Source organism: Sus scrofa, chromosome 3, assembly GCF_000003025.6.
Source record: "Sus scrofa isolate TJ Tabasco breed Duroc chromosome 3, Sscrofa11.1, whole genome shotgun sequence".
In the NCBI taxonomy this organism is placed as follows: domain Eukaryota; kingdom Metazoa; phylum Chordata; class Mammalia; order Artiodactyla; family Suidae; genus Sus; species Sus scrofa.
This window is the reverse complement of record NC_010445.4, coordinates 31,858,014-31,884,844: the sequence shown is the minus strand read 5'-3', so window position 1 is coordinate 31,884,844 and position 26,831 is coordinate 31,858,014. Positions and strand designations below refer to the sequence as shown.

Sequence of the window (26,831 nt, the reverse complement as noted above, 5' to 3'; positions counted from 1 at the left end):
AAATTAGTTCCTCTTTAACTGAGAGCCTGTTTCCTCATCTGTAAAATGGGGATGTTAATAATACCTCAATTCTAAGGCTAGGGTGAAATTGACTTTTTAAAAATTTATTGACCATTTTAATATAGGTAACTAGGCACTTGGAATAGTGCCTGCACATTGACGCTCTATATAAATGTTAGCAGCTGCTTTAGTATTACTGCAGCCGTGAGGCCTTCGTGGGAGGCTGTGCTGGCTAGTGGTACCCAGCTTCTGAAGCAGGACTGTCCTAGGTTTGAAAATCTGGCTCCTCCACTTGCCTCTCTGAGCCTCAGTTTTCCCATCTACACAATGAGGGGAGGTTACTAACTCACAGGCCAGTTGTGAGGCTTCAACAAGGTAGCACGGGGCCCGGCATACAGTAAACGCTCACTAAGTGTCTGCCCTATGCCCAGGCACTGCCTTCTTGGGTTTTTCTCCCAGCACTGCCCAAGCTGGGTGGGAGACAGGGAAGTCGGAACAAGGCCAGGACTCGATCTACAGAGCAGAGAAAAAAGGGCAGGACACAGTTAAGAAAAAGCAGTGATTCCTTGGAGGCACTGAGACAAGACGTCTCCTCCTTCCCTCCCAGCCCACCTCATTAAAGGATGAAATTGCCAAAGCTCTCCGAGATCCTAAATCTCTCCTGGCCATCCTTAACCTTGAGGCCCGGAATCTATTTAATCCCCAAGACAAGCCTGGGCCGCCCCAGCTCTCTGGTTATCAAGTTAATTTTATGCTGCACTTTCAAGTCTGAAAGGTATTATTAAATATTAGGACACTCCATCACAAGCATGTCCAAGGCTGCAGAGGGCCATTCTGACTTCTAAAAATGAAGTGTAATGTGTCTGTGAGGCTGCTTAACCCTAAACCTGAAAGTGGCTCAATCCACCAAGAGCAGCAGCTCAGGTGTGAGTGGCCAGCAGGCCGGCCACAGATGCAGGAGTAGCCTGGGAACCCTCTGGTGATGCTGGCCAGCCCAAGTTCCCAAAAACACCACCTCCTCCAACCACTACGCATCAGTGCCTGCTGCTGAGGGTTACAGCAAAGCACCTCTTCCAGCCAGCCCATTTTAGAGGTAGTCACTGAGGCCCCGAGAGGCAAAGGGAATTGCCCAAAGCCGCCAAAAGGGCCCTCCTTCCACCACAGACCACAAAGCGTCTTTCTGGCTCCAAGTTGTGTGTTCACCAAAAAGTACATGAGTTAGAAGAGAGCGGGAAGAAGGAAGTCAGACCCAGCACTGAATCCCCATCCCATTTAAACTATGTCTCCCTAGATACTGAGTTTCAGAATGTGCCACTCCTTCCAAAAACTCATCGAGCCCCCACCCCCACCCTCTTCCTGGAAGAAGTTGTGGTCATAGAATGAAAGAAGTTTCCTCTCTGTCATCCATTTCAGATTTCTGGGAGGACAGCCAAAAAAGGCCATAGGGATGACCACAGGCAAATTTAAAATGCCTCAGTGTTCTCTTCTGTAAGATGGGGATTAGAGCCTTGCTTCATAGGGTTGTCTTTATAGATTAAGTCAATTTAAGCATGTGAAGCACAGAATAGGGCTTGGCACACATTAAGTGCTCAAACTCGAGCTGCCATGTTACCAGAGACAAGACCAAAACTAGACAAACTGTTCCTCTCCCCTTGAGCACTGTGGGTAGAGCCATGCAGGGCTCCCAGCCAGAACTTGGGCCCCACACGGCCTTTGGCCAAGCTGAACAGGTCAGTCTTAGGACCCCGGGGACCCGCTCAGAATCATGGAAAACCTTTGACCAAAGCACACGCTCTAGAAACCTTTTTTCTTAAAAAAAAAAAAAACTTTCATAATAAAGTTTATTACCTAAACTGGTGGTAAAAAATATAAAATAGGATTCTGCACAGCAGAAAAATAAAGCCAGAGACCCTCCCCCAACCCCTGGTTTGTGCAAAGATACTGGGTATATGTAAACATGAAGAGGTAGGAGGTACTGAGTTCAGGTCCTGGCCCCAGATAGTTAAGTTAAGCTACTACCAGGGGGACAACCAGGGGGACCCAGAGGGAGCACCAAGAGGGGGCACCCCCACAAGAGGTGGGGAGGGGTCTACGGGAGGGGTCTCCAGCCGAGGGCGGGAGGCGCCTCGCCCCCACACTCGCTCCCTCCAACCCACATGGTTCCAAGGAAATAATAATTAATAATAGAAAATAATAAGGCGCCCCAGTTAATGCTCCGTGCAGGGCGGGCGCGGCCGATCATATCTGGAAGGGGAAGGAGCTCAAGTAATCGCGGAGGACGGGGTTGAGGGGGATGCGCGCCAGGTTCTCGCGGCCCACGGTAGCCACAATGCGCTGGCGGCACAGCTCCTGCAGCGGCCGCACGCGGCGCTGGCGCAGCGGGGCCCCCAGCATGCGGCGCGGCGCCGCCACGTAGTGCTCCAGCAGCTCGAAGAGGCAGTCGAAGCTCTCGCGGCTGCCGTCCAGGTGGAAGCGGCCGGCCTGGAAGTGCACGCGGATGCTTGTGGGGCCCGAAGCCATCTTCACACTGAGGGCGAAGAAGCAGTTCCGCTGGCGGCTGTCGCGCACCAGGAAGGTGCCCACGGGCTCGGCGCGCAGCCGCTCGTGCGCCCCGTGCACGCTCAGAGGCCCCCAGTAGAAGCCGCAGGCGTCGAGGAGCGCGCTGGCGCGGGTGATGCGCCGGTAGTCGGCGTGCGAGCGGAACGTGCGGAAGTGCGTGTCGCCCGGGGCTGGAGCCGGGGCCGCCGGGCAGGGCCGCGGGCGCGCCGGGACCCCGGGTGAGGAGGAGGAGGAGGATGAAGATGAAGAGGAGGAGGAGGAGGAGGAATGCTCTGGCCGCCGTCGGGGCTCTGCTGCCGTGGAGATTGCATTGTCGGCTGCCACCTGGTTGTGTGCTACCATCCTACACGCGGGGTCGGCCGGAGGGGTGGGCCATAGCGTCCGGGGGTGCGCTGATGGGGGAGACAGTCAGTGAGCGGGGAGTCTGGGTGGGGCTGGGCAGGTGAGAACCCGCGAGGCAACTTAGGAGGGGTGGGGATCCGTTTCTAATGGGTCGAGGGCGCAAGACCAGGTCGGGGCGGCCCTTTGAGCCTCAGTGGTCTCATCTAGAAAATGGGCTTCCCCGTCCGCAGAGTACTTCCACGCGGCTGGGAGCTCGGTGGGGCTCGGAGTCGCTCAAAGTTTGGTTAAGAGAGGGGGGCGTGGAGAGAGGTGCTTTGGAGAAACCAGCCCCAACTCCGGCCACTCGGCTCCCCATTCGCCGCCCTACGGCCGCCGCCTGCTGGCCAGGCCGGGGATTGGCGCCTCGACTCCGAGATTTGCGCAAAGGCAGAAAAGCTGCGTTGCGGGAACCCCCAAGCGCGGGGGTCTGCCAGGGTGGAGCCAGCCGGGGCTAGGGGCGTGGCGGCCGCGACCCCACCACGCAGCGCCCGAGGCCGCCCTGGCAACCTGGCTGTCCTGTGCCGTCCTCCCCTTTCCCTCCCGCTTTCTTGCCCAGTGCCGGGCTCACCTGGCGGCGGGGCGCGGGGCGCCGCGGGCGGGGCGGCGGGGGTCTCCGGGGCGGCTCTCGTGCATGCTCCGGGGCCGGGAGCCGTGCAGCTGCCACGGCCGCAGCTCGCTCTGCTCCGCGCCCGCCCCTGCACCAGTCTTTTAAACTGGCTTGGAGGTGTGGTCAGTGAAGGCCCCGCCCCCTACGGCTACACCCCCCCCCCCACTACAGGCCCGCCCTTCCGCGCCACTTTCGGTTTCTTTTTGTGCGCGCCTCGGAGGCCAGGCTCGCTCGACCTTTGCCACAAATCCGGGAACCTTTCCCCGGGAGGCCCCCTGTCCTGATCTAGCCTCGCACCTGTCCTAGGACCCCTCTATTCAGGTCTCCAGCCCCATCCCTGAGCTCCCTGGGCAGTTCTCAGACGCCCCTTCGGACCTAGTGGCCCAGCTTCCCCCGCCCCCGCCACTGCTCTCGGTCGCAGATTTCTGCAGCCAACCCCTTAAGGATACTTTGGACTGACCCTAGCACATTCTTCTGCCCCATCAGGTGTCTCATCACCCACCTTGGCTAGATCTGGGTCCTCTACTCTGGAGCCAGACACCTCCACCCGCCCTTGGGGTCTCGTTTGGGACCCCTCCGGACTGCTTTCGCCATTGCTCTGCCCCGTAGTGCCGGAGCCTCTAGATGGCTGCTTCTGCGCCCCTCCCTGCCTGTTGCTGTCCCCAGTTTTGGCTTGGGCTTCCCAGGAAGCGACGATCTGACCACAGGCTTCGGAGGAACCCTTCGGCGGCGCGGGAGGGGCGCCTTCGCTGCTCACACAGTTCCTCGGAAACCGGGCGGGGCCGGGCAAGGTCGGTTGCCGGTGGCCTTGGCCGGCGCTCTACTACGCCGCAGCCGGAGAAACTGAGGCTCAGTGACTGGTGGAGGGGGAGCTCCGAAGGAGGCACGCCCTCCTTGCTTTTATTTCGGGGAGAGGAGCAGCTAGGCACTCTGGAGCCCAGTGAAAAAACGGTTCATTTTCAGATGTGTTAATTCCAAAAACCTGCTGTGAGTTTTCCTGGCCAGCCCTCCTCTTCCCCCTCGTCTACTTTACTGTTGCCTCCCCACTGCTCGCGTCTGCTCCCTTCCCACACTCGCACCTCGGCTTTGGGATGACGGGGTACCAGTTGTGATTCGTACATTTGTGTGTGATCCTGTTTGTCCTGGAAAGGCACGGAATAGGTGCCTGGCTGCTATTTGTATTTTTGAATGAAAGAAAGAGCGAATGAGCTTTGAGGCTGGTGGGTGGTGCGTCTCAGAGCCAGGAGGCATCACGCGGAGGACACCAGGCTTGGCCGACCCTGGCTGCACACTGCCCTCTACAGGCAGCTCTCAGGCTGCAGCCCAGCTCGCTCCTCTGCTTGGAGCCCTGGTGGCAGGTCCTCCAGCCTCGGCGCTTGTCATCCCTGAACCCAGCCCCCCTGTGTTTCCTCGTGAACACAAGGGGATGGCCCAGGACCAGCTTGCTTAGAACCCCCTTGGCTCCCTGAATTCATGTTCACAGCAGCTGGTGTTGGTCATTGATGTGGTTGTGTGTGTGTGTGTGCCCTGGGTTGTGTGTGTGAACGTGCACTTGGGTGCAAGGGAGTGAGAAGATGCAGAGCCATGCATGTGCCAGTGGTCAGGTGCTGTGGTCATTCAGGACCAGCTGCATGGGGCCGCCTTGTGGTAAGTGACAAAATATAAAGTAATGGTTCAAAGCTGGACTTTGGACCCAGGCTAGCTGGTTTCCAATTACAACTATGCAACTTTCTGTCCTTGTGATCCTGAGCATGTAATTAACTCCTTTGCTTTGGTGTCTCCATCTATGAAGAAGGTCATGATATTGTCTCCCTCCAAGTACAGGGATTAAATGAGTGCTAATGGGTCAGGTGCTTTGAACAACCCCTGGTGTATAATAAGCATTCAGGAGGTGTTTGCTGTTGCTGTTATTGTCCATCAGCGGCTGGCTGTGGCTGTGGCAGCGTATTGGAGCCACAGACATTTGGCTTTATTTTAGAAGCCCTAGCCCAAGGAGAGCAGGCCATAGAAGGCATGGGGGAGTAGAAGGAGAGTTTCATGGCCCCTGGATGCTGGCAGTGGGGAGGCATAGCACCTCCTTCTCCCTTTGAGCTGGGGGTGGGTGGTCCAGTCCCAGAGAAGGCAGCCAGGCTGGGCTGGCTCCTGTATGACTTGTCTTCCTGCCAGCAGTCTACTTGGCAGGCCTCTGGGCAGAGGGAGATGTATAAATAGCTGGTGGCCCACGTGCCCCCCCCCCCATCGACAGCCCAGGTGACTCCTACCTCTTTTTCCGGAGACTCGGGCCTCCTCCCCTTGGTCCTCCACTTGCCGCCACACTCCCATCCATCCCCATGGCGCCCCGCCTTCACTTTGTTTACCGATATCCATTTAGCATTGGCCTAAACTGTGTACTCAGTGCTTTAGAGTCCTTAGACCCTGGATTGGTACAACATCCAATCTGCCCATTGTACAGATAGGGAAACTAGGCTTAGAGAGGGAGCCACTTGCCCAGGGGCACACAACTCAGAAGGGGCAGAGTGGAGACTTATATCCGGGATGAGAGACCCCAAAGCCTTGGCCTGCTCTGCCATAGACTCTTCCCCACCTTCAATCTGATTCCTGGTGATCTCGAGTCCTGGTTTGTTTTCTGGAAAAACAGTAGATGGCAAAGAAATCAGAGCGATTCATTTGTATCCTGGGCCTCCTGGGGGAGGCGTGAGGACCTTTCTGCAGACTTCCCTTTTGTGCATAAGTTTGGAAAGGCTCCAGGTCTTGCCAGTCAAGCCTCTGTCTCACCCTTTGTGGCCCTGGGCCCCCTTGAGTCTCGGTTTCCTTGTGTGGACAATGGCCCTGGCCTTACCCTCCATGCAGACCAGATCCTGGTTGTGCAACCGTGGTGAGACAGGCACAAGTTGCTGAGCACACGTGGGTTTCCTCCCCACCAGCAGTGACCGTTACTATAGCTCTGGTTTCATTCTCAAGTCTCCAGTTCAAAACGAAACCAAATCCAGACGCAGAAAGGGAAAAAGAAACATGCTGATTGACAAGCATCTGTCTGCCGGGCTCCCGGGAAGCTGGGCAGCATGGGAACCCTGAGGAGTTTGGACTCCAATGGGCCGTGAGACCCCAGCCGAGCAGCCTGCTCTCTCTGGGCCTCAGAAGGGCATTGGAAATTTGGCACCTCACAGAGCAGCACAGAAACAAAACCTGAAGCAGGGTGCCAGGCACGGAGCAAAGTGATGAGCAGGAGTGGCTTCTTGTCACGGGGCGGTTGGGTCAGCCCTAGGTCCACAGCTTGTCTGGCCACGGCCAGACATGTGGGCTGCTTTTCCCCCCACCCCACCCCCCTGGCAGCTGAGAAGTGAGAGGTCCAGTCAGTAGCTGGGGCGGGGGGCGGTCATGGGTTTGGTGCTCAGAGCTCAGTTTTTTCAGTTTCTTTTTCTAGCTTTGGCAAAGTCCTGCTGGGAAAAGCAGCCCCTGGTTAGGTCTTGTAATCTTGAAACCGCCCTGTGCTCCAGGGCTCCTCAGCCTTTCTTTACAGCCAAGATTCCCATGGGAGTCTGTGCTTCTGGGGAGCCCTGAGCTGTGGGGTTTGGAGCATGGATTCTGCTGTCAGCTGGCCTGGGTTTAAATCCATCGCTTAGTGAGCACATGGCCCGAGGCCAGCTTCCTAGCGTCTCTGTACTTCAGTTTCCTCATCTGCAAGGTAGGGTAATTACGCTTACTTCACCATTTCAGTATTTATTCAGTAGGTTTTTATTGAGTGCTTCCTGTCTGCCAGGCACTAGGACTCAGGGGTCTTCAGGGAGACCCCAAGAGTGAATTCTCATGGTCATTTCAGACCATGGTAAGTGCTCTGGGAAGATAAACAGGGAAAAGGGGGCAGCGAGGTGTGGAGACAGGAGTGAGGTGAGGCAGACAGGGCAGGTTGGAGCTGAGGCCTTTCTAAAAGCGGGATGAAAAGGATTCCAGGGAGAGAGAACCACCAGTGCAAAGGCCCTGTGGTGGGAGTGATTGGCGGAGCTGAGGATCATAAAGGAGACATGTATAGTTGGTGTAGGGAGCAAGGGGTGAGTGCAGGGGTGAGGTATAGAGGTTGAGGGGGTCCAATTGATGGGACAAGGTTTTGTTGGGACGTGGGAGGGGTTTGGATTTCACCCTGACTGCAGGAGACACTACCGGGTTGGGTGTGGAAAAAAACTCCGGCTGCTGACTTCCTGGACAGCTTGGGGCTCTAGCCACAGTGGTGACAGTGGGGGCCTTGGGACATACCTCATGATGGTCCGTGCCCCCCACCCCCGTGTCACCACACTAGTTCCTGAAATGGGTGCAAAGACAGTCCTCAGGGACAGCCAGGACATGCATCCGACCTGAGTTCTGGGGTCAGCCCTCCCTTCCCAGGAGACCCTGGAAGTGGAGGCACTGTTTGCGGAGCCCGCTCTGGGCCAGGCGAGGGTGTCTTGTTCACTCTCGCCCATGGTTCTGTGACTTGGAAATTCTGTGTCTCCATGTACTAGGCGAGGAAGGTACTTCTCTGGGGGCTGGTGGAAGAGCTTCGAGTATTTTGGAGAGCCCGGGGGCTGGGCTGCATCCCACTCGGAGGCCTCTTTCTCCAGACAGGTTGCTTCGTTACCTCGGGTGGAACCTTGTCCCCACAACAGGAAAAATAGTGTGTTTCGGTGGTGAGAAGGGGCGTGCAGCTGGGGACACTTGAGCCCAAGGAGAAGGCTCTCGTCGGACAGAGGACTTATGGCCTGAGCTGGTGGCTGGGCCCCCAGATCCTGGGGAGACTTGGTGAGGACATTCCAGCAAGCCTCTTCAACCCACATGGCGGATGAAGGCGGGAGAGATGAGGTCGGAGCTTACGGGCAGTACCCAGTACTCACCAGCTTTCAGAAAGCAGAGCAGGTGCTGGGACTGGGTCAGAAACTCCAGAAGAGGAAAGCAGACTTCTGAAACTCTGGTTATGGGGTCCAGACACGGACCCAGGTCCCCACCCGCCCCCGCCCCATTGTAGCTTCCGGCACATCACCTTCATCTAGTGGCCGCAAGAACCGTCCGAAAACCTAAGCCTGGCAGGCCCAGTGCCTTTTCCTCAGTCAGTCTCGCAGCACCTCGCTGGGAGCCCATGGTTTCTATTTGTCCACCCTCTTCTAGTCTGCCCATCTGGTGGCCACCCTACCCCATCCTGCAAGTAGCAAAGTAAGTGTCAGTAGCTGACAACAGGGACACTGGCAGTGACCTTTGGCAGTTGACACATAGGGGAAACAAGCATTTGCAGAAGCTGTGGAGCTAGACGAAAGGGCTGACCATCAGCAGGCTGGGGACGCTGAGAGTTGGGGCAGGGCGTCTCCTCAACCCTGGGCACCAGCCCCCACCGTGGGGAGTGGGAAAGCTGCTGAGAGAGGCCGGCTTGAGGCCCATCGTTTCGGGGCATGAAGACCAGCAGTAGACGTGCTGTGGGCAGCCCACAGCCTGCTGGCTCCGGCAGAAGCCCCTGGCCGGGCCGGCAGGGCTGAGCAGGCTCTGGGAGGCGGTGGCCCTTCACCTGCACTTTGAAGAGCAAGAGAGACCTGGCCCAGGGAGAAGGGAGAGCGCCCCTGGCAGAGCGCGGCGCCAGCAAAGGCCCGGAGACCAACGTGTGAGGGCCCAAGGGGCAGGTGACAGGTGATGAGGATCAAGAAAGCAGGAAAGGCCCTGGGGCCACCCTGATGGTTTCTGGGCAGAGGCTTGGCTTGGGGAAGGCAGCGACTCTCCCTGAGGAGAGCCTTCGGGGTCACCTTGCCTGCAGCGAGCCCAGAAAGGGCAGATGGCACCGAGGACAGATAATACAAAGCCTTTGCAGACTCAGAGTTTACATCCAGCATTCCCGTGCTCTCTGTTCAGAGGCAGCGGAGCTTGGCTGAGCACCAGGTGCCTCACTGACACCCTTTCCACCCTACTTTATTTGTCTGTTTCCTTGTAGAAAATTATTTCCCCTCCCCAGACATATTCCCAGGCCTCAGCTTAGTCTTCCAGATGCTTTTCCAGGCACACACATGCCTGCATTTTCCCTCTAAAAGGACAGTGTTGCTTTGTGTAGAATTTCCCCTCCATCAATGGTAACCCTTTCCCCATCTTGCCCTTTCCACCCAGCAGCATATCCTGGCAACCGGGGGAGGCCACACATAGGTCAACCTCATTCCTTTAAACACTGCATGATGGAGCTGCCATTGTGGCTCAGTGGTAACGAACCTGACTAGTATCCATAAGGATGCGGGTTCGGTCCCTGGCCTCACTCAGTGGGTTAAGGATCCGGCGTTGCCATGAGCTGTGGTGTAGGTCACGGATGGGGCTCAGCTCTGGCGTTGCTGTGGCTGTGGTGTAGGCTGGCAGCTACAGCTCCAATTCGACCCCTAGCCTGTGAACCTCCATATGCCACGGGCGCGGTCCTGAAAAGAAAAAAAATAAAAAACAGAAAACAAAACTAAAAACTGCACAATAATCGTCAGTGAACCCGTGTGTTCGTTTAGCCATGCTGTGGGTATATACTTAGGGTGTTTCCAGTTTTTTACTCTTGCAAATCACATGGCCCTGCATCCTGGCCCACATGTGTGAGCCCTGCTCTGCACGCTGGAAATGTTCTCGGACGCTGCCCAGTTGCCCACCACACACTGTGCTGGTTTGCCGTCCTCGCTGCTGCCCTCTGCCTCCCCGTGCCTTCCCAGCGCTTGTTATTATCCAACCTTTTCTGGTTTTGCCCACTGAGTGGCCCATACCCGGCATCTCACCGTTGCATCAATGCCTGCACATTCTTCCATTCAGCAAAGCTTTACTGAGCTCCTGATATGTGCCAGCCCTGCACTAAGTACTGGGCTGCAGCGGTCCAGATGGCATGTGCCTTGGATTGCTTCACAAAGCCTGTGGCACACATGAGGCTCAGAGAGGTTCAGAGACAGGCCTAGGGTCACCCAGCGAGCGAATGGGGGAGGTGGTACAGTTTGAGGTAGTTTTCCTCCCAAATCGTACCTCAGGTTGACAGCTCGACATAGGCTCTGTACCCCCTTCCCTGGCTGCTCTTCACTCCCCCGCAGGACTGCTGGGCCCCTTAGTGACCACTCGGGCCCGCAGGAGTGACAGCTCCCCAGGCAGCTGAGCGAGAGTCCCACCACAGGGGGGCCAGGTCTTTCTTTCAGGGCCCTCCTTACTCCAGCATCCGGCCAAAATTAGGTCTCTCGACCAGAAAGGCAGGTTAGGTTGCCTTCAGAATGTGGCTGAATTTAGCAAATGTTTCTCTCTGTTTCTTGAAATCGGGTTTCCAGCAAGCCAGCCCCCAAACTCCTGCCGCCCCACCCCCAGCCCAGCAAGTGAAAGAATGAGTCTGTGGTTTGATTTCTCTCCACTTGTTATCATGTGTGTGACCGCGGGAGAGTAGCTGTGTGTCTGCAGGTGTGTGACTGCGGGAGGATAGCTGTGTGCTTGCTTGTGTGTGTTTCAGTGTGTGTGTGTGTGTGTGTGTGTGAAGGGGGGCTGTGTATCTGGGAGTCCGTGTATCTGGGGGTCCGTGTATTTGGGGGTCCGTGTGTGAACCCAGGGCTCTGTGTCTGGGTGAGTTTGAATGGAGATTTTTTTGTATGTGTGTCTGTGTTTGTGCCACTTTTTTCCTGAGTGTTGGTTTCAGGGAAATGTGTTAGGATGGGTCCATAACCCACACATGTGACCGAGTCTGTCTGCATCCAGCTTACTTCCTCTATTGCAGAGATAGTGTCCCTGTAATAGAAGAGCTCCTGCCTCCAGTGGTCGTATCATTAAAGGACACTGTCCAGGGAATAGGGAGGTCCTTTGCTGCGTGGGGCTCAAAGCCCCTGACCTTACCCTCTGACTCTCTGTCTCTGCCTCTTCTCTTAAAATGTGCTGCCTACAAGCACATCCCACACTGCTGTATTGAGTGACTATCATGTCACTGACTATCATGACATTATGTGGCCTTATGATTTTAATCAGGGAACCAGAAGGTTTGGGGCGAAGCATGAACCTCTGATCCCAAACCTGCCTTCCAAGAGACCTTGATCAAATCACTTCTCTTCAGAGTCTGCAGGAGGTCAAGGGACCCCCTCAGAGCAAACGGAGTGCTGGACCCCCTGCTGGACGCTGCCATATGCATTATTTCCATGACACCCCCTCCCAACCCCTCAAGGGAGGCACTTTAGCCTCCCATTTTACAGAGGAGGGGACCGGGCTGCAGAGGAGAAGTGACCTGCTCAGGCCACACAGCCAGGTCTGAAAGAACCCGCCACTGCCCAGGGCTCCGAGGAGCTCAGTGTCCTGCAAAACTTGGCCTCCTCTTGTCTACCTGAGACCTTGCTGGTTGGCGCATAACGTACACATCAGGCGTGCACCTCAGTGATTCCGTATCTGTGTGTTGCGGCCTGACCCCCACCATGAGGCCTTGCTCCAGGATCCCCAGCATTTCTCCATCCCCGCCCTGCACCGCAGGCCCCCCCGCCGTTTCCCCATGTTCGCCCCTCTCCTTTAGCCCACATGCCAGGTGTCATAGAAGGGGGCCTAGCAAGGGTGCTCTGCCCTCTGGGGTTGGCCTTACTGCCCCCGGGACAGATGAGGTGAGGGGGTCTCAGGGTAATGAGCATGGCCAGTCCACGGTCCCCCGCTCAGGGTGCAGAAGCCAGAGGCAACTTGAGTCTGACCCGAAAACCAAGGCTTGTGAGTTTGAAGGTTGGAAAGTTGTTTATGTGGGACCCTGACCAGTCCCTGATCCTTTTTCCTGGCAGCTTCACAACAAGTTGTCTGGTACTTTATATGACATACCAAGAACAGCAGAGGCTTGGGGTTGTTCTGTTTTGTTTTGTTTTGTTGTCTTTTTAGGGCCACACCGGCAGCATATGGAAGTTCCCAGGCTAGGGGTCCAATCAGAGCTACAGCTGCTGTGGCTACACCACGGCCACAGCCACACCAGATCCTAACCCACTGAGCGAGGCCAGAGATTGGACCTGCATCCTTGTGGATGCTAGTCAGGTTTGTTTCTCCTGAGCCACAAGGAAAACTCTAGCAGAGCCTCCTTGGGGCTTCACACATGCTGGTCCCCTGGCCTGGAATGTGCTTCCCTCAGGCTCCACTGGCCCTTGACCTCCCTCCCCACCCCTGCCCCACCAGAGTCGCTCAGCGTTACATCCAGACCTTGCCCCCTCAATACCACCGCGTAATGTGACCAGCAGATCTTGTGCTCATGCGTTTGTGTGTTCTGAGAACAGGGCCTAGCCCAGCCCCTGAAAACACGTGGTCGCTTAGTGAAGTTTGTTGAAACAATAAGCGAGGCTCAGAAGGGTTGATCACCAGCCCAAGGTCACACAACGGGGAAACGAGATGAGCCAGGATTCAAACTCAGGGTGTTCTGCACTGCAGAACACACCCTGCCCGCCTGTCTCCTGCCATGCGCCTCGACTGCCTGCTGCATATGTGGATCACATGAACAGTGTGTGGACCCGTGGGCATCCTCTGTGCATGTGTGCGTGCGCGCGAGTGTGCGCTCATGTGTACAAATATGGGAGCAGGTGGGGCAAGGGAGGGCTCTGCCCAAGCGGAGTGTTGCCCGTCCACTCCAAAGGCTTCTTGGTGCCTCCATCTGCCTTTCATTTCTGCCCCTGTGCCAGGACTGGCTCCTTATACTTCCATGAGTGACCGTCATAGGACATGGCCCTCCTCCCTACCCAGCCACTTCCCTGCTTTGTGCTTCTAAACCAGGCCCCCAAACACATGACCCCTTTAGTGAAATCAAAATGCCAACTCAAGGCTAAGTCATCCCGTGTACAAGCTTTACTCAATGTTGCATAGAAATCAATGTAGTAACATGTTCCTGCCAAAAGTTTGACTTCTTCCATCTAGCATTCCACGTGTGATGGCGTTTCTCATCTGGGTGAAACCGACACAGGAACAAGCCTTGGGGTGTCTTCTCAGTTGTATTTTCGCCCTAAGGAATAGGAATGGGAAAGGGAGCCTTTAAGAGCAGAGTGCTTCATAGTCACAACCCGCTCCTTTGGGTTTTGGATGCTCATGTGTAATCACATTCAGGGCGGGGATGGAGCCTGGCAGTCTTCAGGCCCATTTGACTTGTGAATCCTTCCATTTATTATGTACCCATGAATCACCCAGTGCAACATTCATTTCATTCTCTAAACAATATCCATGCTACCCATCCAGTCCGCCAGTCTAAATATCCTTTATTCCATTCATTGGCCCAGCTATTCCATTCATCCATCCATCCAGTTAGCCAGTCAGTTTATCTACCTCTTTATCCATCCACTGAACATATCATCCACCCACCTGGACAACCGTTATTTAACCAATTCATCAAACCAGCCATCCTCTCAAAATTCACTCCACCAGATAGCCAGCTATGTTCAATTCACCATCCATTCACCACCCACATCCTTCCAAGCGTATCTAATCTACTCAGCCACCCGCCCAGCTAGTTCATTCGGCCTACCCGCACCTCAACCCAATTCAGCCAATCACATCCACTGTTCTGTCCTTTCATACATGCGTTCCACCCCTCTGCCTAACCAACCTGATATTCATCCACCCAGCCTCACCCCCGTCCATGCTTCCTCTAGCTAATCTGCCATCCCTCCAATCAACCCGTCCAGTTTATTTAAAGACCTGGTGTCTCGGTGTATTGTGTACAACGGCCATAGCTGCTTCTCCCCCGTTACCCTTGCCTGTCGCTCCTCTGCCCTCTGGCTGGGAGGCTGCCACCCTCACCTCACTTCCCCCAAAGTCTGGCTGGGCTGCTCCCCCTGCGGCCCTTCCCCACCAGCCTGAAAGGTACCTGAGCTCCGCCTCTTAGTTTTGTACACCTGCTGGCTCCTCTTGATTCCCTTCCTCTTGTTCGCCTTCCCCTCCACGTTCTTCCTTTTCTTGGAGTGGCTGCAGGAGCGGGTGCCGGGCCGAGAGGGGCAGCGGTGGGAGTGCATGGCACGTTTGCGATGCCTTGGTGATGGGCTGGGGCTCAGACTCTGGCTCTGGTGGCCAGGTAGACTGCGGTGGCCTGTTGGACTCTGACTGGAGCTCCGGCTCCGGCTGCAACTCTGGCTTCGGCTGCAGCTCTGGCTGCAGTTCTGGCAGTGGTGGCTGCAGCTGCACTGGTTGCAGGCGTGGCTTTGGGGCCCAGAGTTGCTATGGGGCTGGGTGTGGGCGTTGGGAAGGCTCTGAGTCTTGGTGTCCATGGGAGGCCGCGCTTGGAGGGGCAGAGCCTCCTCCTCTTCCTCCTCTTCGGGCACACCCAGCTTCACAGAGGCCCTGGCAGCCCCTGGTTATATAGTCGGGACCGATTGTGATGGCACAGGCCTCAGGGGTGTAACAGATGTGGCCTGACTGGGACAGAGCACCCTGCCCTTCCCCTAACCCTATCCCACGGGGGCGGGGGCAGCTTTCAGAGGGCATCTGGGGTCCTCCCATCGTTGGTTGAGAGGAGTGACCCTGGGGTCCACATCCCAGATCTGCTGCTTCCTTTCCTTCTGCTCCCTCCCCTGGGCATTCACCTCACCAAACCCCAGCCCCTGTCTTTGTAGATGGGGGACATAAGAATCCCTGCATCCCCTACATGGGGACGTTGGGCAAAGTCAACGAGAGGATCTATGTCCAGCGCGTACCTCAGGGCCAGCCCATCCTCCAAGCATCCCAGCTCTGGTTCCTATTCCTCGCAGGTGGCTGGAAGCCAGGAGCACAGCCCTGAGCCCAGCAGAGCGGGGGCGGGGGTCGGCAAGGCCGGTGACTCGTGCATGGGCGGTGTGATAGGCTGGCTCATTGGGTGGCTGGCGATGGATGGATGGATGACGAGAGTAGCCAAATGGACTGATGGTGGTCCTGGGGCTGCCTGGCAAGCCCCCCACCCCAGCAGGGTTTAAAGCCGAGAGATTTAGGACTGGGTTCAGATCCCGCTTTGCGCTGATGTCCCATCTTGGGCAGATCATTTTGGTTTTCAAGGCCTTGTTTCCTTATCTGACAGAGGGACGTCGTCCCTTCCTTCCTGGTATTCTTGTGAGCCCGAGATGCCTGTCAAGCCACAGGAGGCCTTGAAAAATGTCTTCCTCCCTCTGGTTCCTGCCTGCTGACACTACTCCCCTCCCTGCTGGTGTGGCCGCATGCAGTGGGACATCGTGCTCAGACCTCCCAGCGCCTGTGGCAGAAAACCCACAGTGGCGCGCACCCGGGGCCTGGTCGGAGCTCCCTCGCCCGGAGCGTTCTCCCCACAGCCCCCCACCCTCCCCACGCCTTGGCTAGCGCCCTTGGTCTTAGCTCTTGGCCTGCCCTTCCTCCCCTCAGGAAGCTCCCTCCATGTCCATCTCCCCTCCCCCTGGCAGGCCCTCCACCCCGCCCACGTCTGCTTTGCCCTCGCTGTTGCTTGTGCACAACTTTACTGTCATCTGTTTTTATTGTAATTTATTTCTTGATAAACATGTCACATCACTCATGGTGAAAACCACCCTGTTTACAGAGCGCTTCCTGCGTGGCTGGGCTCCTGGGCCCACTCTTTCTAGGCGGCTTTGTCCCCGAGACTTACAGTGACCCTTTGTATTGGACTGAATACTCCCCCCAAAGCTGTGTCCATGTCCTAGGCCCTGGAACCTGTCCGTGTGACCACATTTGGAAAAAGCCTCTTTGCAGATGGAATTAAGGCTATTTAGAGCATCCTGGATTATCCAGGTAGGCCCTAAATCCAATGACAGAATAAGTAAGAGAGAGAGAAGGCATGGGGAGAGGAGACTGCAGGAAGGTAGAGGCCAGGGTTAGAGGCGTACAGCTGCGAGCGCAAGAGCGCCTGGAGCCCCTGTGAGCTGGACAAGGCAGGAAGGGTGCTCCCATAGGCCCTGGGGGTGGGGGGTGGGGCAGCTGTGGCCCAGATGACTCTTTAATTTCAGACTTCTGGCCTCTAGAAGGTGAGAAGATAAATTTCTGTTGTTTTAAGCCACCAAGTGTATGATCATTTGTTACAGCAGCCTTGAGAGGCCAACAGGCCCTGTGAGGTAGGTGTGGTTATTACACTCAACAAGGGAGAGGCAGGCTCAGAGAGGTTGAGTAACCAGCCCAGAGTCCCACAGCGGGTCAGTGACAGAGCCGAATTTGCCTCCAGGCCTGCCACCTCTCGTCAAGCCTCGTGGTCACTGAGGATTCTGGGGGCCTTAGGGAGACCCTGCGACTCTGTTCTGAAGGCACTGCCTTGTGTGGGCTCAGCAGGGCTGGTTGGTTGCTCAGGCTGTGAAGACTCTCCCCTCTTTTCCTCCCCCCTCTGCTCTGACTGCCCCTTCCCACCCTCGAGTGCAGAGTGGGACCGAGACTGTTTCATTAATCACGGGGCCCATGGTGGCTGGCACAGTGCCTAGCGTACAGCAGGGCCTTGGCGAACATCTGCTGGGCACTCGAACGGGTGGGTGGACCTGTGGGACTTGAACAGAAGGACAAGTTCTGACCGAGATGCCCGGCAGGGCGAGCTGGGTGGTCACGGGCAGCGGGGCTGCCTCCTTCAGACCTCACGTGCCCTGTGGCGCCCCAGGCCTCAGCGGTGGCCACCTCTGAGTAACCCCAGGCCTCCCTGTCCTCCCCGCCCCTCCGGCAGCCCCAGCAGGACCCTTCTCAGCCCCGACACCGGGACCTGGGGGATTCTTGAGGGAAGAGGGTGGAGGTCACAAATGTTATTTCTATTGGAAAGAAAAGGGTTAAGGGAGCTGGGGCCAGAATGGGCGACAGACACACAGGCTGCTTCTGGAGGAAGGCCAGTGAATGGGCGTGGGGCCTGGGGCCTGCCTCTGTGTCTGGCCCCTCTGCTGGTCTCCCTTTACCCACTTCCCTGATGGGCCGTCGGCTCTGCCCCCACGGCTGCTCTTGATAAGGGCAGAAGTGAGCCTCTGGTGGGGTTCACGGGGTCACCTTGAGTGTGAGGATGGCAGCTGAGAAGGACCCAGACCCCTCCACCTGCTGTGACCCTAAAATCAGGGCCTACGAGTCAGATGGAACTGCCACGGTGGCAGTGCCCATCTCGGTGAAGTGCACCACTGCCAGGCCCGCTCCCACCCAGCATTTCCGTTGGTCCCCCAGCTGGCTGGCCTACGGGGTAGCTACTCACCTCCCCTTAAACAGGGAGGGCAGGCTGAGGGTCAGAGACAGGCAGCGACTGGCTCCATGTCACACAGCTAGCGCCAAGAAGTCAGCAGGTGTGCCGAGCTCCCGAGCCTGTGCTAAGAAGAGTGTCTGTGGTTGGTGTGTGGGGGCTTGCTGAGGGGGTCACGCTGGTCCTGCGGGTGCCCTCAGCCCATGTCTGCTCAGACTCGGAACCGTCCCCGGAGACGGGACTGGCACAGGTGACTTTCCAGCCCAGGCCACCACACTTCCCACCCCCCAAAGCGGGGAAGGCAGCCGAGAAGTCGCGGGAGTGGACCTTGTGAGGACTTTTGGCTGGAGTTCAAGGACAGGGGTCACTGACTCCTGCTCTTCACCCTCCTACACACACGCACGCGCGCGCACACACACACACACACACACGCACGAACACACACATGCACACATGGTACCACAGCCTTGGGGCGGGGAGACCAGACAGGAGGAGAAGGGTTCCTTGGAGACTTTTTATTGACTCTTCTCTGAAAGTCTGCTCTGGAGCAGTGCAGGCACCTCTTCCCAGGCCGTCGTCGTCGTCGTCGTCGCCGTGGGTCAGGAGTGCGTCTGCTTGGGCTCGGGGCTCTGCTGGGCCACAAGGTCATTCTGGGTGCCTTCCTCCTGCTGCTCGGGCTCCATCAGCAACAGCTTGCCCTGCACAGGGAGCTCCTCTTCCTCTTCCTCTTCCTCTTCCTCTTCCTCTCCCTCCTCCTCTTCCTCGCCCTCCGACGACAAGGAGAAGTTATCCTGACTCACGCAGGCCACCAGCTTCTTCATGGACGATTCGTGGCCCCGGCCGTGGCCCGTGCTGAGCTTGGCACAGCGGGAACCCATGGCCCACTCTGGCTGCCTGTCTGGACTGAGAGGAAAGGCCACTGGTGGGGAGTGCAGGGGCTGTTGAGGGTGGTAGGCAGGGCGCTGACATCACAAAGGGCCCCCCACCCCCGAGCGTCTCGCCCTCGGATACCTAAGTCTGGGCCGACACCCTACTCAAACCTCGGGCCCAGTTGCCCCACTGAGTGCCCCCCTCCCTGCCCCCAGGGCAGGACCAAGGCCAAATGCTGGTGCGCCTCTGCAGCCTGCCTGCTGTGTCACCTTCTCCGTCTGGCAGAAGTCCAGCACGTTTCTTATCCCCAACGACAGTGTGGGATAGAATTTCCAGAAGCAGCAGAGCGCACAGCCTCCTGCCCCCATCCCAGAAGTACCAGCCAAGAGAGCTGCTGACAGTGTGTGATGAGAGGTGGCAGCTTCCAGGGCCGCTGGAGCTGTCTGGTTTCTGGACCTGGGTGGTGCCTTCAGGCAGGCTTCACCCTCATGCCCAGGCTTCTCTGAAACTAAAGAAAACCCTTCTCACGCTTCCCTGTCCTCACAGCACCCTTTAAAGACAGTGGCTCCTAAGCTTTTGGGGTCACAGTCTCTTTAGTGGCACATGCCCCTGCGGGGAGGGGTAAAGCCCCCTTGGTCCTTCTGAGGGTGAGGAGTCCACTTCTGACATACCCACCCTCCCCAGGGCTGGCGAAGGCTGAGGAGCGACCCTCCCCGGATGGCTTATCCCCGGGCAGCAGGGTGGACCCCTGAAGCACAAGGGTCCCCATGAGGGGGAGGCAGAGAGATTTCACACAGGAAGCAGGGGTTGGAGGTGTGGCCGCAGCAGAGGAACACCAAGGATTATGAGGCAGGAATGGATTGTGCCCTGGAGCCTCCAGAGCAAGCATGGCCCTGTCATGGTCACGAGGGTCCCATCTCAGAATTCGAGCGGCCCACAAGGCCTCACCCCTTGCCCCTTGCCCTTGGTTCCCTCCACGCTAGCCTTGTTCTTGCTGGAGCTTGCCAGACCTGCTTCCCATCCTGGCACAGTCCACACTTTCCCCAGCCGCCCGAACAGCCCTTAAGGTTCTTCAGGTTGAGAGACAGTGAGATGGGGGTTGACAGGGAAATGCGAAGGGGTTGACAGGGAAATGCGAAGGTCACAGTTGAATAGAGTAGCGTGGTCTTTGGCATCCCAGTGGCTCTGGGTGATGGGACGCCAAGGGTGTCCCAGGGTGAGACAGCAGCCCAGTACTCCGGGGGGCCCCCACCCCCTCCCAAGTCCCGTGGGAAATAGAAGCCCTGTTTGTGCTCTTTGCGTAAAGGAGACCTGACAGGCCAGCGAGTTTCTCATCTCAAGCTTTATTGGCAGATGACTTTTGCTCATTTTACTCAAGATCTCGTGGGCTCCTTGCAAACACAGGGCCTGGGCATCCATGGGGGATTGCTATGGTCTCGAGAGGTGGTTCCTGGCAGGTGACTTTTTCTTTTCCTTCATTTCCAACCAGGGGTGTGATGGGCCCAGGGAGGCTTAGAGCCTCCTTCTGCATCTTCTCCTCCTCCTGATCCGTCTGCAGCCTTTAGGAAAAAGTTCTAGTTAGAGCCTAGGGAATCTGGGTGGGGAGGGAGGGCGTTCCCGCGCTCCACGAGCCTCCCTCCGCCCTTCCGCACCCTGGTCTGGAGGCGTGGGGGCGAGGTGGGGGGCACGGACCTCTGCGGTGCCGCCTGTGCCGGCAGGCGCGTCTCCTGCGCCTCCGGCAGGAGCGGCGCCGCCGCCGCGTGTGGCTCCTGTGTCTGTAGTGGTAGCGGCCCCTGTGGGTCCTGCCATAGACCGGGACATCCTCCGGCCTCAGCTCCTGGTCCTGGTCCTGGCGCTCGTTTTCGCGCTGCTGCCCAGAGCCCTGCTGCGGACTTTCGCTCGGACTCCGCACGCGGCATCGGACCATGGTGGCGGGTCAGGCGGCTCAGGCGGGGCTGCAGTGGCCTTGGGGGAGGAGGCTGAGGCCTGCCCGCCGGCTCTTGCTCTTAATAGTGTTGGTCGGGTCTGTCCGCAGCCCTCCGGGGACTTGTATATAAAGGGGGCCCCCTCTGTGACTTGGCAGCCCCACCCCACCATTGTCCCCACCTTGGCCCCTTCTGTGAAAGCAGCACAGAGCCCAGGCAGCCAGCCCTCACCTCTGCCGCCCATAGAACGTGTCCCTGTCCCTCGTAAGGTGGGACTCTCACAGGAGAGCGCCAGCCTCTTCTGTCCAAATGCCTTCATCCCCCCCCCCCCCGCCCCAAGACTGCTGGGAGCCCCCACATAGCCTCCCCCGAGGCTCTTGCCGCTGGTGCAGCTGCGCCGCAGGCTGGGGTTTGCAAAGCACGCAGGGTAGGGAGTGGGGCTTATCTGTCCCCAGAGTGATCTTAATGCTTACTCTCTGCCAGAAATTCCAGAAATTCCATACATTTACCCATTAACTGAGGCACCGAGAGGTTGAGTGACTTGCTTACGGGCACTGCAAGTAAGGGGTAAGGCCGGGCTTCAGGGTCAGGCCGGGGCTCCCCAGCCCCACCCTGGGGACTTCTTCCTTCCCCAAAATGTGTCTGTCACCTTTCCACCACCTCTGGCTTTCTCCTAGGGTTCCCACTGTGCTTTGATGGCCTGTTAAAATCCAGAATCATTGGGGAAACAACAATTTAAAAAAAAGAAAGAAAGAAAGTAGCAAAAAATGAAACTAAAAGATGTAAAAGAACAATAAAATTAAAAGAGGAGTATCTTAAAAAAAAGAAAAAATCCAGAATCAGTCATAGCATCTGCAGGGAGGATGTGGTAGACAGAGCCATGCCCACCCCACTCCATGTCCATGCTAATCCCTGGGCCTGTGAGTGTTACCTGACGGACAGAAGGGATTTTCTGAATGTGAACAGTTGAGAGGTGTGATCATCCTGGATTATCTGGGTGGTTCATTGTAAGCACATGGGTCCTTAGAAGGAAGAGTCATGGCTCAGCGGTAACGAACCTGACTAGATGAGGATGTGGTTCGATCCGTGGCCTCGCTCAGTGGGTTCAGGATCCGCGGTTGCCCTGAGCTGTGGTGTAGGTTGTAGATGCAGCTCAGATCCTGCGTGGCTTGTGGCTCTGGGGTAGCCAGCAGCTGTAGCTATGATTCAATCCCTAGCCTAGGAACTTCCATGTGCCAAGGGTGCAGCCCTAAAAAGCCAATAAAATAAAATAAAATAAAATAAGAGAGAAGTAGGAGAGTCACAGGAAGAGAGATTTGAAGATGCTGGACCACTGGCTTTGAAGATGGAAGCAGAGCTGTGAACTGAGGGATGCAGGTGGCCTCTAGGAGCTGGGAAAGACAAGGCTTCCTGAGGCTTCCAAACCTGCTCACACCTTGATTTTATCCCCATGAGTCCCAAGTAGGATAATAAATTTGTGTTTTAAGCTGTGAAGTTTGTGGTAATTTTGTTACAGGTGATAATATAGAGGCCTCTTCATTTGTGCCCTCAGGCTCCCCCAGGACACTTGATCAAAATATGAATGCCCAGGCCTGGTCTCCCCAGCCCCTGCTAAGTGAGAATCTCCATGTCTGGAGCATGATCTGGTCATAAAAGCCTGCCTGGTGAAGTCAGCCATACAATGAGACACCAACATCCAATGCTTTCACTGACATGTAGAATCTGAAAAAAGGACAGACTGAACTTCTTTGCAGAACAGATTGACTCACAGACATTGAAAAACTTATGGTCTCCAGAGGAGACAGTTTGGGGGGTGGGGGGATGTGCTTGGGCTGTGGGATGGAAATCCTGTGAAATCAGATTGTTATGATCATTATACAACTACAGATGTGATAAATTCATTTGAGTAATTTAAAAAATAAAAAAAAAAAAGAGATTGGCAAAAAAAAAAAAAAAAAAAAAAAAAAAAAAAAAAGCCTGCCTGGGGGTCCAGGGTCAGCATCTTCTGAGCGTGGAACCAGTCTAGTAATTGGGTTCTGGAAGCAGGTTCATCTCCCACTCAGTGTCCTCACCTGTGAGGAGGGGCCATCCATGTCTGCCTTGCACGTTAGGGTGGCCTTGGAAGTGGTGAAGGCCGAGTACCTGCTCCACGGCACTCTCTACATGATGTCGTGGCCATCATGTCTCTGTGGCCATCGCTCTAGGGAAGTGGGTCATTGAGGTCTGGTCCCTGATGAAACTGCCTGAGCTTTGCTCTGCCACCGTGAGATTGTGACCTAGACTGTGTGGCAAAGATCAGACCGTTCAAGCCTGGGGGACAGAAATGTTCTGTGAGCTGTTGTCACATCTGGGTGCATCACAGGGGTTGAGTGGACCAGTCACCTTGTTTCCTCAACTAGGGCTATTGTGTCTGAGGATTAACAGAAACTTCACTCAGCCCCTGTGGGCAGGTGACTCACTGTAACCTGGACACAGCTGTAAACTGGAATTTCAGCTCCGGGCACCTTGGGGATTGGTGGGATATAGTATTGAGCTTCACTGGTAAAGGCTTACTGGCTCTCGGGGGCAGGGGAAGGCTGAGGAAGCCCTGATGTGTAGCATTTGCCAGTCTCTGTGGCCCATTTCAAGCTCTCAGCAGAAGGCCACTGAGCACAGCTAGGGAAGAGAGGTCTTCAGAAACTAGTACGGCCGGCTTCTGTCCCCCTGGGTAGGGAGCCATAAAGGGGCGGCAGCGGGGAGGCAGATGTGGGTTGTGCCTTGGGAGTAGTCTGAAGTTTGGAACAAGATCCAGTGTGACAACCCTCACTCATATCCTCTCTTCCTGGTGTCCCCAAGCCCTCCTCTCCCTCCCCTCCCCAAGTCACTCAAGGCAAATGAGACCAGTGGCATTTTTTCAACATTTATTGACAGGCGGCGTTGTTCGTTAGCAGGCTCCTGTTCACTTCATTGGAACGGTGGCATGTTCAAGATGCGGCGAGAGGGTCTTGAAGGCTGGTACTATTTCAGGCAGGAGTGCGGTGGTCTTGCTACTGCATGTTTAGCATCTTCTACACCTTATAACGGTGTAGCGGCGGCAGCACACCGCTGGGAACAAGAGGGAGAGAGGACATTAAAGCACCAGCCGAACCCCCAGGCCCAGCACAGCTCCGCCCCCCCCCCACCACCCCGTGATGGAGCAGACCCCCTTACCTCTCCTCCGCCTCGGACAACATCGCCTCCTTCGTCTGCGACATCTTCGTCTTCGGGGGCGGCACCTGCTCCGGCTATGGCTGCGGCAACATCTGTATCTGGCCATGGTGATGGATGGACTCAGTCTTGATGCTCAGAGCAGGGGATACCGCCTTGGTTGAGCCAGCCAACCTGTGAGCAGGTGGAACTTTGGAGGCTGTGTGCCAGGGGCTGACTGCTGGGCCTCTTATAGACGCGGGGAGGGCCCTGGTCATTGTGAGGTCGCAGAGGCCTAGGCCTCACAGACCAGGGCCAGAGTCGGCCTGCATCGTGTCCATATATGGGCATGTGGGAGGGCCTTGTGAGGGAGGGCGGGGCCGTGATGCATCCGCAGAGGGACACGAGGTGACCTCTGTAAGGACACTCACTCATTCACTCGGATAGTTTACAAATTATTATTGAGCCCCTATGTTTGCCAGATTCTGGCAAGCCCTGCATACAGTGATAAACAAGGCAGACATGTTCCTGCCTAGTCAACTTTATAATCTAACTCCAGGAGACATGAATGAAATGACCACACAGAGTAATTATAATCATGAAAATTGCTGAGGAGAGAACCTTCAGGATTTTATGAGGATGTATGTTGGGGAGGCGGGTCTTGACCTCAGGGGATGCCATAGGAAAGCCTCCTGAGGAAATGCTGGTGAAGGGACTTCCTAAAGGATGAGTCAGAGTTGGAGGAGGGAACAGCATCTGGGAAGAAGGAACAGCAGGTGCTAAGTTCTGAGGCAGCACATAGTGTGTGATTCCATTTTCATGAAATGTCCGGAGAGGGGAATCAGGAAATGTCCAGAGAGGCAGAAATGGATTGGTGGTTACCCAGAAGTGGGCGGAGTGGGCAATGATTGCTCAATATGTTGGGGTTGCCTTTTGGGGTGATACACTTGTTGGGGGGAGTGCAAATAGTTATCTGACATCATGAATGAACCAAATGCCATTGAATTTTCACTTTAAAATGATGAATCGGAGTTCCCGTCGTGGCGCAGTGGTTAACGAATCTGACTAGGAACCATGAGGTTGCGGGTTCGATCCCTGCCCTTGCTCAGTGGGTTAACGATCCGGCATTGCCGTGAGCTGTGGTGTAGGTTGCAGACGCGGCTTGGATCCCGCATTGCTGTGGCTCTGGCGTAGGCCGGCGGCTACAGCTCCGATTCAACCCCTAGCCTGGGAAGCTCCATATGCCGCGGGAGCGGCCCAAGAAATAGCTAAAAAGGCAAAAAAATAAAAATAAAAATAAAAAAATAAATAAAATGATGAATCTTGCACTACAAGCATTTGACCTCAATTAAAAAAAAAGGTTGGGAAGCCGAAAGGTGCTTAGTGGGAGTAAGGAGTCAAAGGGAGGCCCTGGGGGATGGAGCAGAGAGCGAGGGGACGCGTGGGCAGGACAGACCTTCCCACGTCATCTCCATGGACCTGAGGGATAAAGAGAGTGGCAGTTAGACTTAGTTACTTGTAACAGGAAACCAAAATAACTTTTAGGTGACTTTTGGGTAGAAGTTATGTTTCATTTAAGAAGTCAGGGGTGAATTGGTTGGCCATGAGAGTGTTCCATTGACGGGTGCTACCCTCCAGGGTATTTGGAGTTAATGGGTATCCTGTGTGTAACCTGCTCTTGAGGGATTCAGAAGAAGAACAGAACCATGTGACAGGGGAGTGGAGGAGGTGGCATACAGTGTTAACAGTGGACCAGTCTGTGTGCAGGGAAGTGCTTTGTATGGTTCTTGAGACTCTTCTCTAGAAGCTCTCTTTGAAGCTATTTCAAAATCAATTATTAAAATAATTTTTTAAAAAAGAAGTCAGGTGGAAGGCCTCCAGGGCTGGTGTAAGGGCCCACACTTCTTTTATCTTTCCCTCTGTCCAAGGCAAGTACTTGCCATCCTCAAGGCTGCCTCACAGTCCAAATCCAGGGCTGCCATGGACAGTTGTGCAGTTCGTGTACAACTCAAAGCTCAAAGCTCTCAGCCAGCAGTTTCCATCTGGCTGAGTGGAAACAAATCTGACTAGCATTCATGAAGATGCAGGTTTGATCCCCGGCCTCCCTCAGTGGGTTAAGGAGCTGGCATTGCTGTGAGCTGTGATATAGGCCAGCAGCCACAGCTCCGCTTCGACCCTGACCTGGGAACCTCCATGTGCTGCAGGTGTGGCCCTAAAAAGACAAGGTAAACAAATAAAAAGAAAATAGAAAGCTCTCAGCCAAGGCATTGAATGGTGTAGGCCTGGCCCAGCACCCATAGGCATGCTTTTGCCCGTGGGAGCTGTCTTTTAAAATTCTAATTAGACTGCTCACAGTGGAAGTCTTTTTCTAATTTGAACAAAAGCACACTAAGGGCTAGCCTCGGCCCTGCTGGAATCCAGCGACGTCCACTGGCCAAGAAGGAAGGAAGGAAGAAGAGGAGAGGGGCCGAAGGGATTGTGACCCTGTAAAGAGCTTTCCCAGCAATCTGGCCTTACAGTGAGGGCGCCTTGCCCCTCAGGGTAAAGCTGGGGTGCAAGGGGCCAGTGGGTAATTAGTACGCTTTGCTCCAGAGGGGGTGTAGCCAGAAACGTCCAGGACCCCACCCTCCACCCCACAGCAAGATGGGGAAACTATGACTTTGAAGCTGAAGTCCAGTAAGTTATAAGAAGGCTGCCCCTGGCACGTAGGAGCTGAGAAATACATTCTCACTTTTTTTTTTTTTTTTTTTTTTTTTCTTTTTTAGCCATCCCGTGGCATTTGGAGTTCCCAGGCCAGGGATCAGATCTGAGCCACAGCTGTGACCTACGCCAGAGCTGCAGCAACACTGGGCCCTTTACCCACTGTGCCAGGTGGGGATCAAACCCGCGTCCTGGTGCTGCAGCGATGCCACTGATCCTTTCACACTACAGCAGGAACTCCACATTCTCACTTATTGACTCCTGTCTAGACCGACTTGAAATTCTCACCCCCAATCCTGTACCACTTAGATAACCTGCATGGTCCTGGAGGAGCCCCATGAGGTAATGGAGACGGGTGTTTACCCTGTTTTGCAGATGAGGAATTGACACATCCAGACCAGACCCCGCACATGTTTGAATTCTTTTTTCTTTTCTTTTTTTTAAATCTTTTTTTCGTGAAGCACTCGCGGCTTATGAAGTCTCTAGCCCATATGCTAGGAGTTGAATCAGAGCTATAGCTGCCAGCCTCTGCCACAGCCACAGC

General features: G+C 55.7%; 5 protein-coding genes across 8 annotated transcripts; all 5 read right to left on the bottom strand.

The window, feature by feature from the left end:
• On the bottom strand, positions 1,804-5,702 carry SOCS1 (suppressor of cytokine signaling 1). 3 transcript variants are annotated; one of them, XM_005662126.3, is made up of 2 exons: positions 4,050-5,702; positions 1,804-2,951 (listed from the first exon to the last, which is right to left on the bottom strand). In XM_005662126.3, exon 2 carries the CDS (start codon positions 2,899-2,901, stop codon positions 2,239-2,241), a length of 663 nt encoding a protein of 220 aa, XP_005662183.1. In that variant the 5' UTR covers positions 2,902-2,951; positions 4,050-5,702; the 3' UTR covers positions 1,804-2,238.
• TNP2 (transition protein 2) lies at positions 13,315-16,328 on the bottom strand. Its single transcript, XM_003354608.5, has 2 exons — positions 14,349-16,328; positions 13,315-13,490 (listed from the first exon to the last, which is right to left on the bottom strand). Exons 1-2 carry the CDS (start codon positions 14,743-14,745, stop codon positions 13,474-13,476), a joined length of 414 nt encoding a protein of 137 aa, XP_003354656.1. The 5' UTR covers positions 14,746-16,328; the 3' UTR covers positions 13,315-13,473.
• On the bottom strand, positions 18,128-19,686 carry PRM3 (protamine 3). Of its 2 annotated transcripts, none has more exons than XM_003354607.4 (2): positions 18,767-19,686; positions 18,128-18,530 (listed from the first exon to the last, which is right to left on the bottom strand). In XM_003354607.4, the coding sequence occupies exon 2, from the start codon at positions 18,503-18,505 to the stop codon at positions 18,227-18,229; it is 279 nt and encodes a 92-aa protein (XP_003354655.1). In that variant the 5' UTR covers positions 18,506-18,530; positions 18,767-19,686; the 3' UTR covers positions 18,128-18,226. The 2 variants fall into 2 exon arrangements, with proteins under 2 accessions (XP_003354655.1, XP_020942271.1); XM_021086612.1 differs by lacking the exon at positions 18,767-19,686 and adding an exon at positions 18,639-18,760.
• PRM2 (protamine 2) lies at positions 19,886-20,495 on the bottom strand. Its single transcript, NM_214252.1, is given in 2 exon segments — positions 19,886-20,056; positions 20,190-20,495. Coding segments are annotated over 2 exon segments (282 nt in total). The 5' UTR covers positions 20,425-20,495; the 3' UTR covers positions 19,886-20,009.
• On the bottom strand, positions 23,316-23,758 carry PRM1 (protamine 1). Its single transcript, NM_214253.1, is given in 2 exon segments — positions 23,316-23,506; positions 23,612-23,758. Coding segments are annotated over 2 exon segments (153 nt in total). The 5' UTR covers positions 23,718-23,758; the 3' UTR covers positions 23,316-23,459.

Excerpts from the sequence above, each read along its gene's own strand:
- TNP2 (XM_003354608.5), bottom strand. The coding sequence starts at position 14,745 with ATGGACACCAAGACTCAGAGCCTTCCCAACGCCCACACCCAGCCCCAT.
- SOCS1 (XM_005662126.3), bottom strand. The coding sequence starts at position 2,901 with ATGGTAGCACACAACCAGGTGGCAGCCGACAATGCAATCTCCACGGCA.
- PRM3 (XM_003354607.4), bottom strand. The coding sequence starts at position 18,505 with ATGGGTTCCCGCTGTGCCAAGCTCAGCACGGGCCACGGCCGGGGCCAC.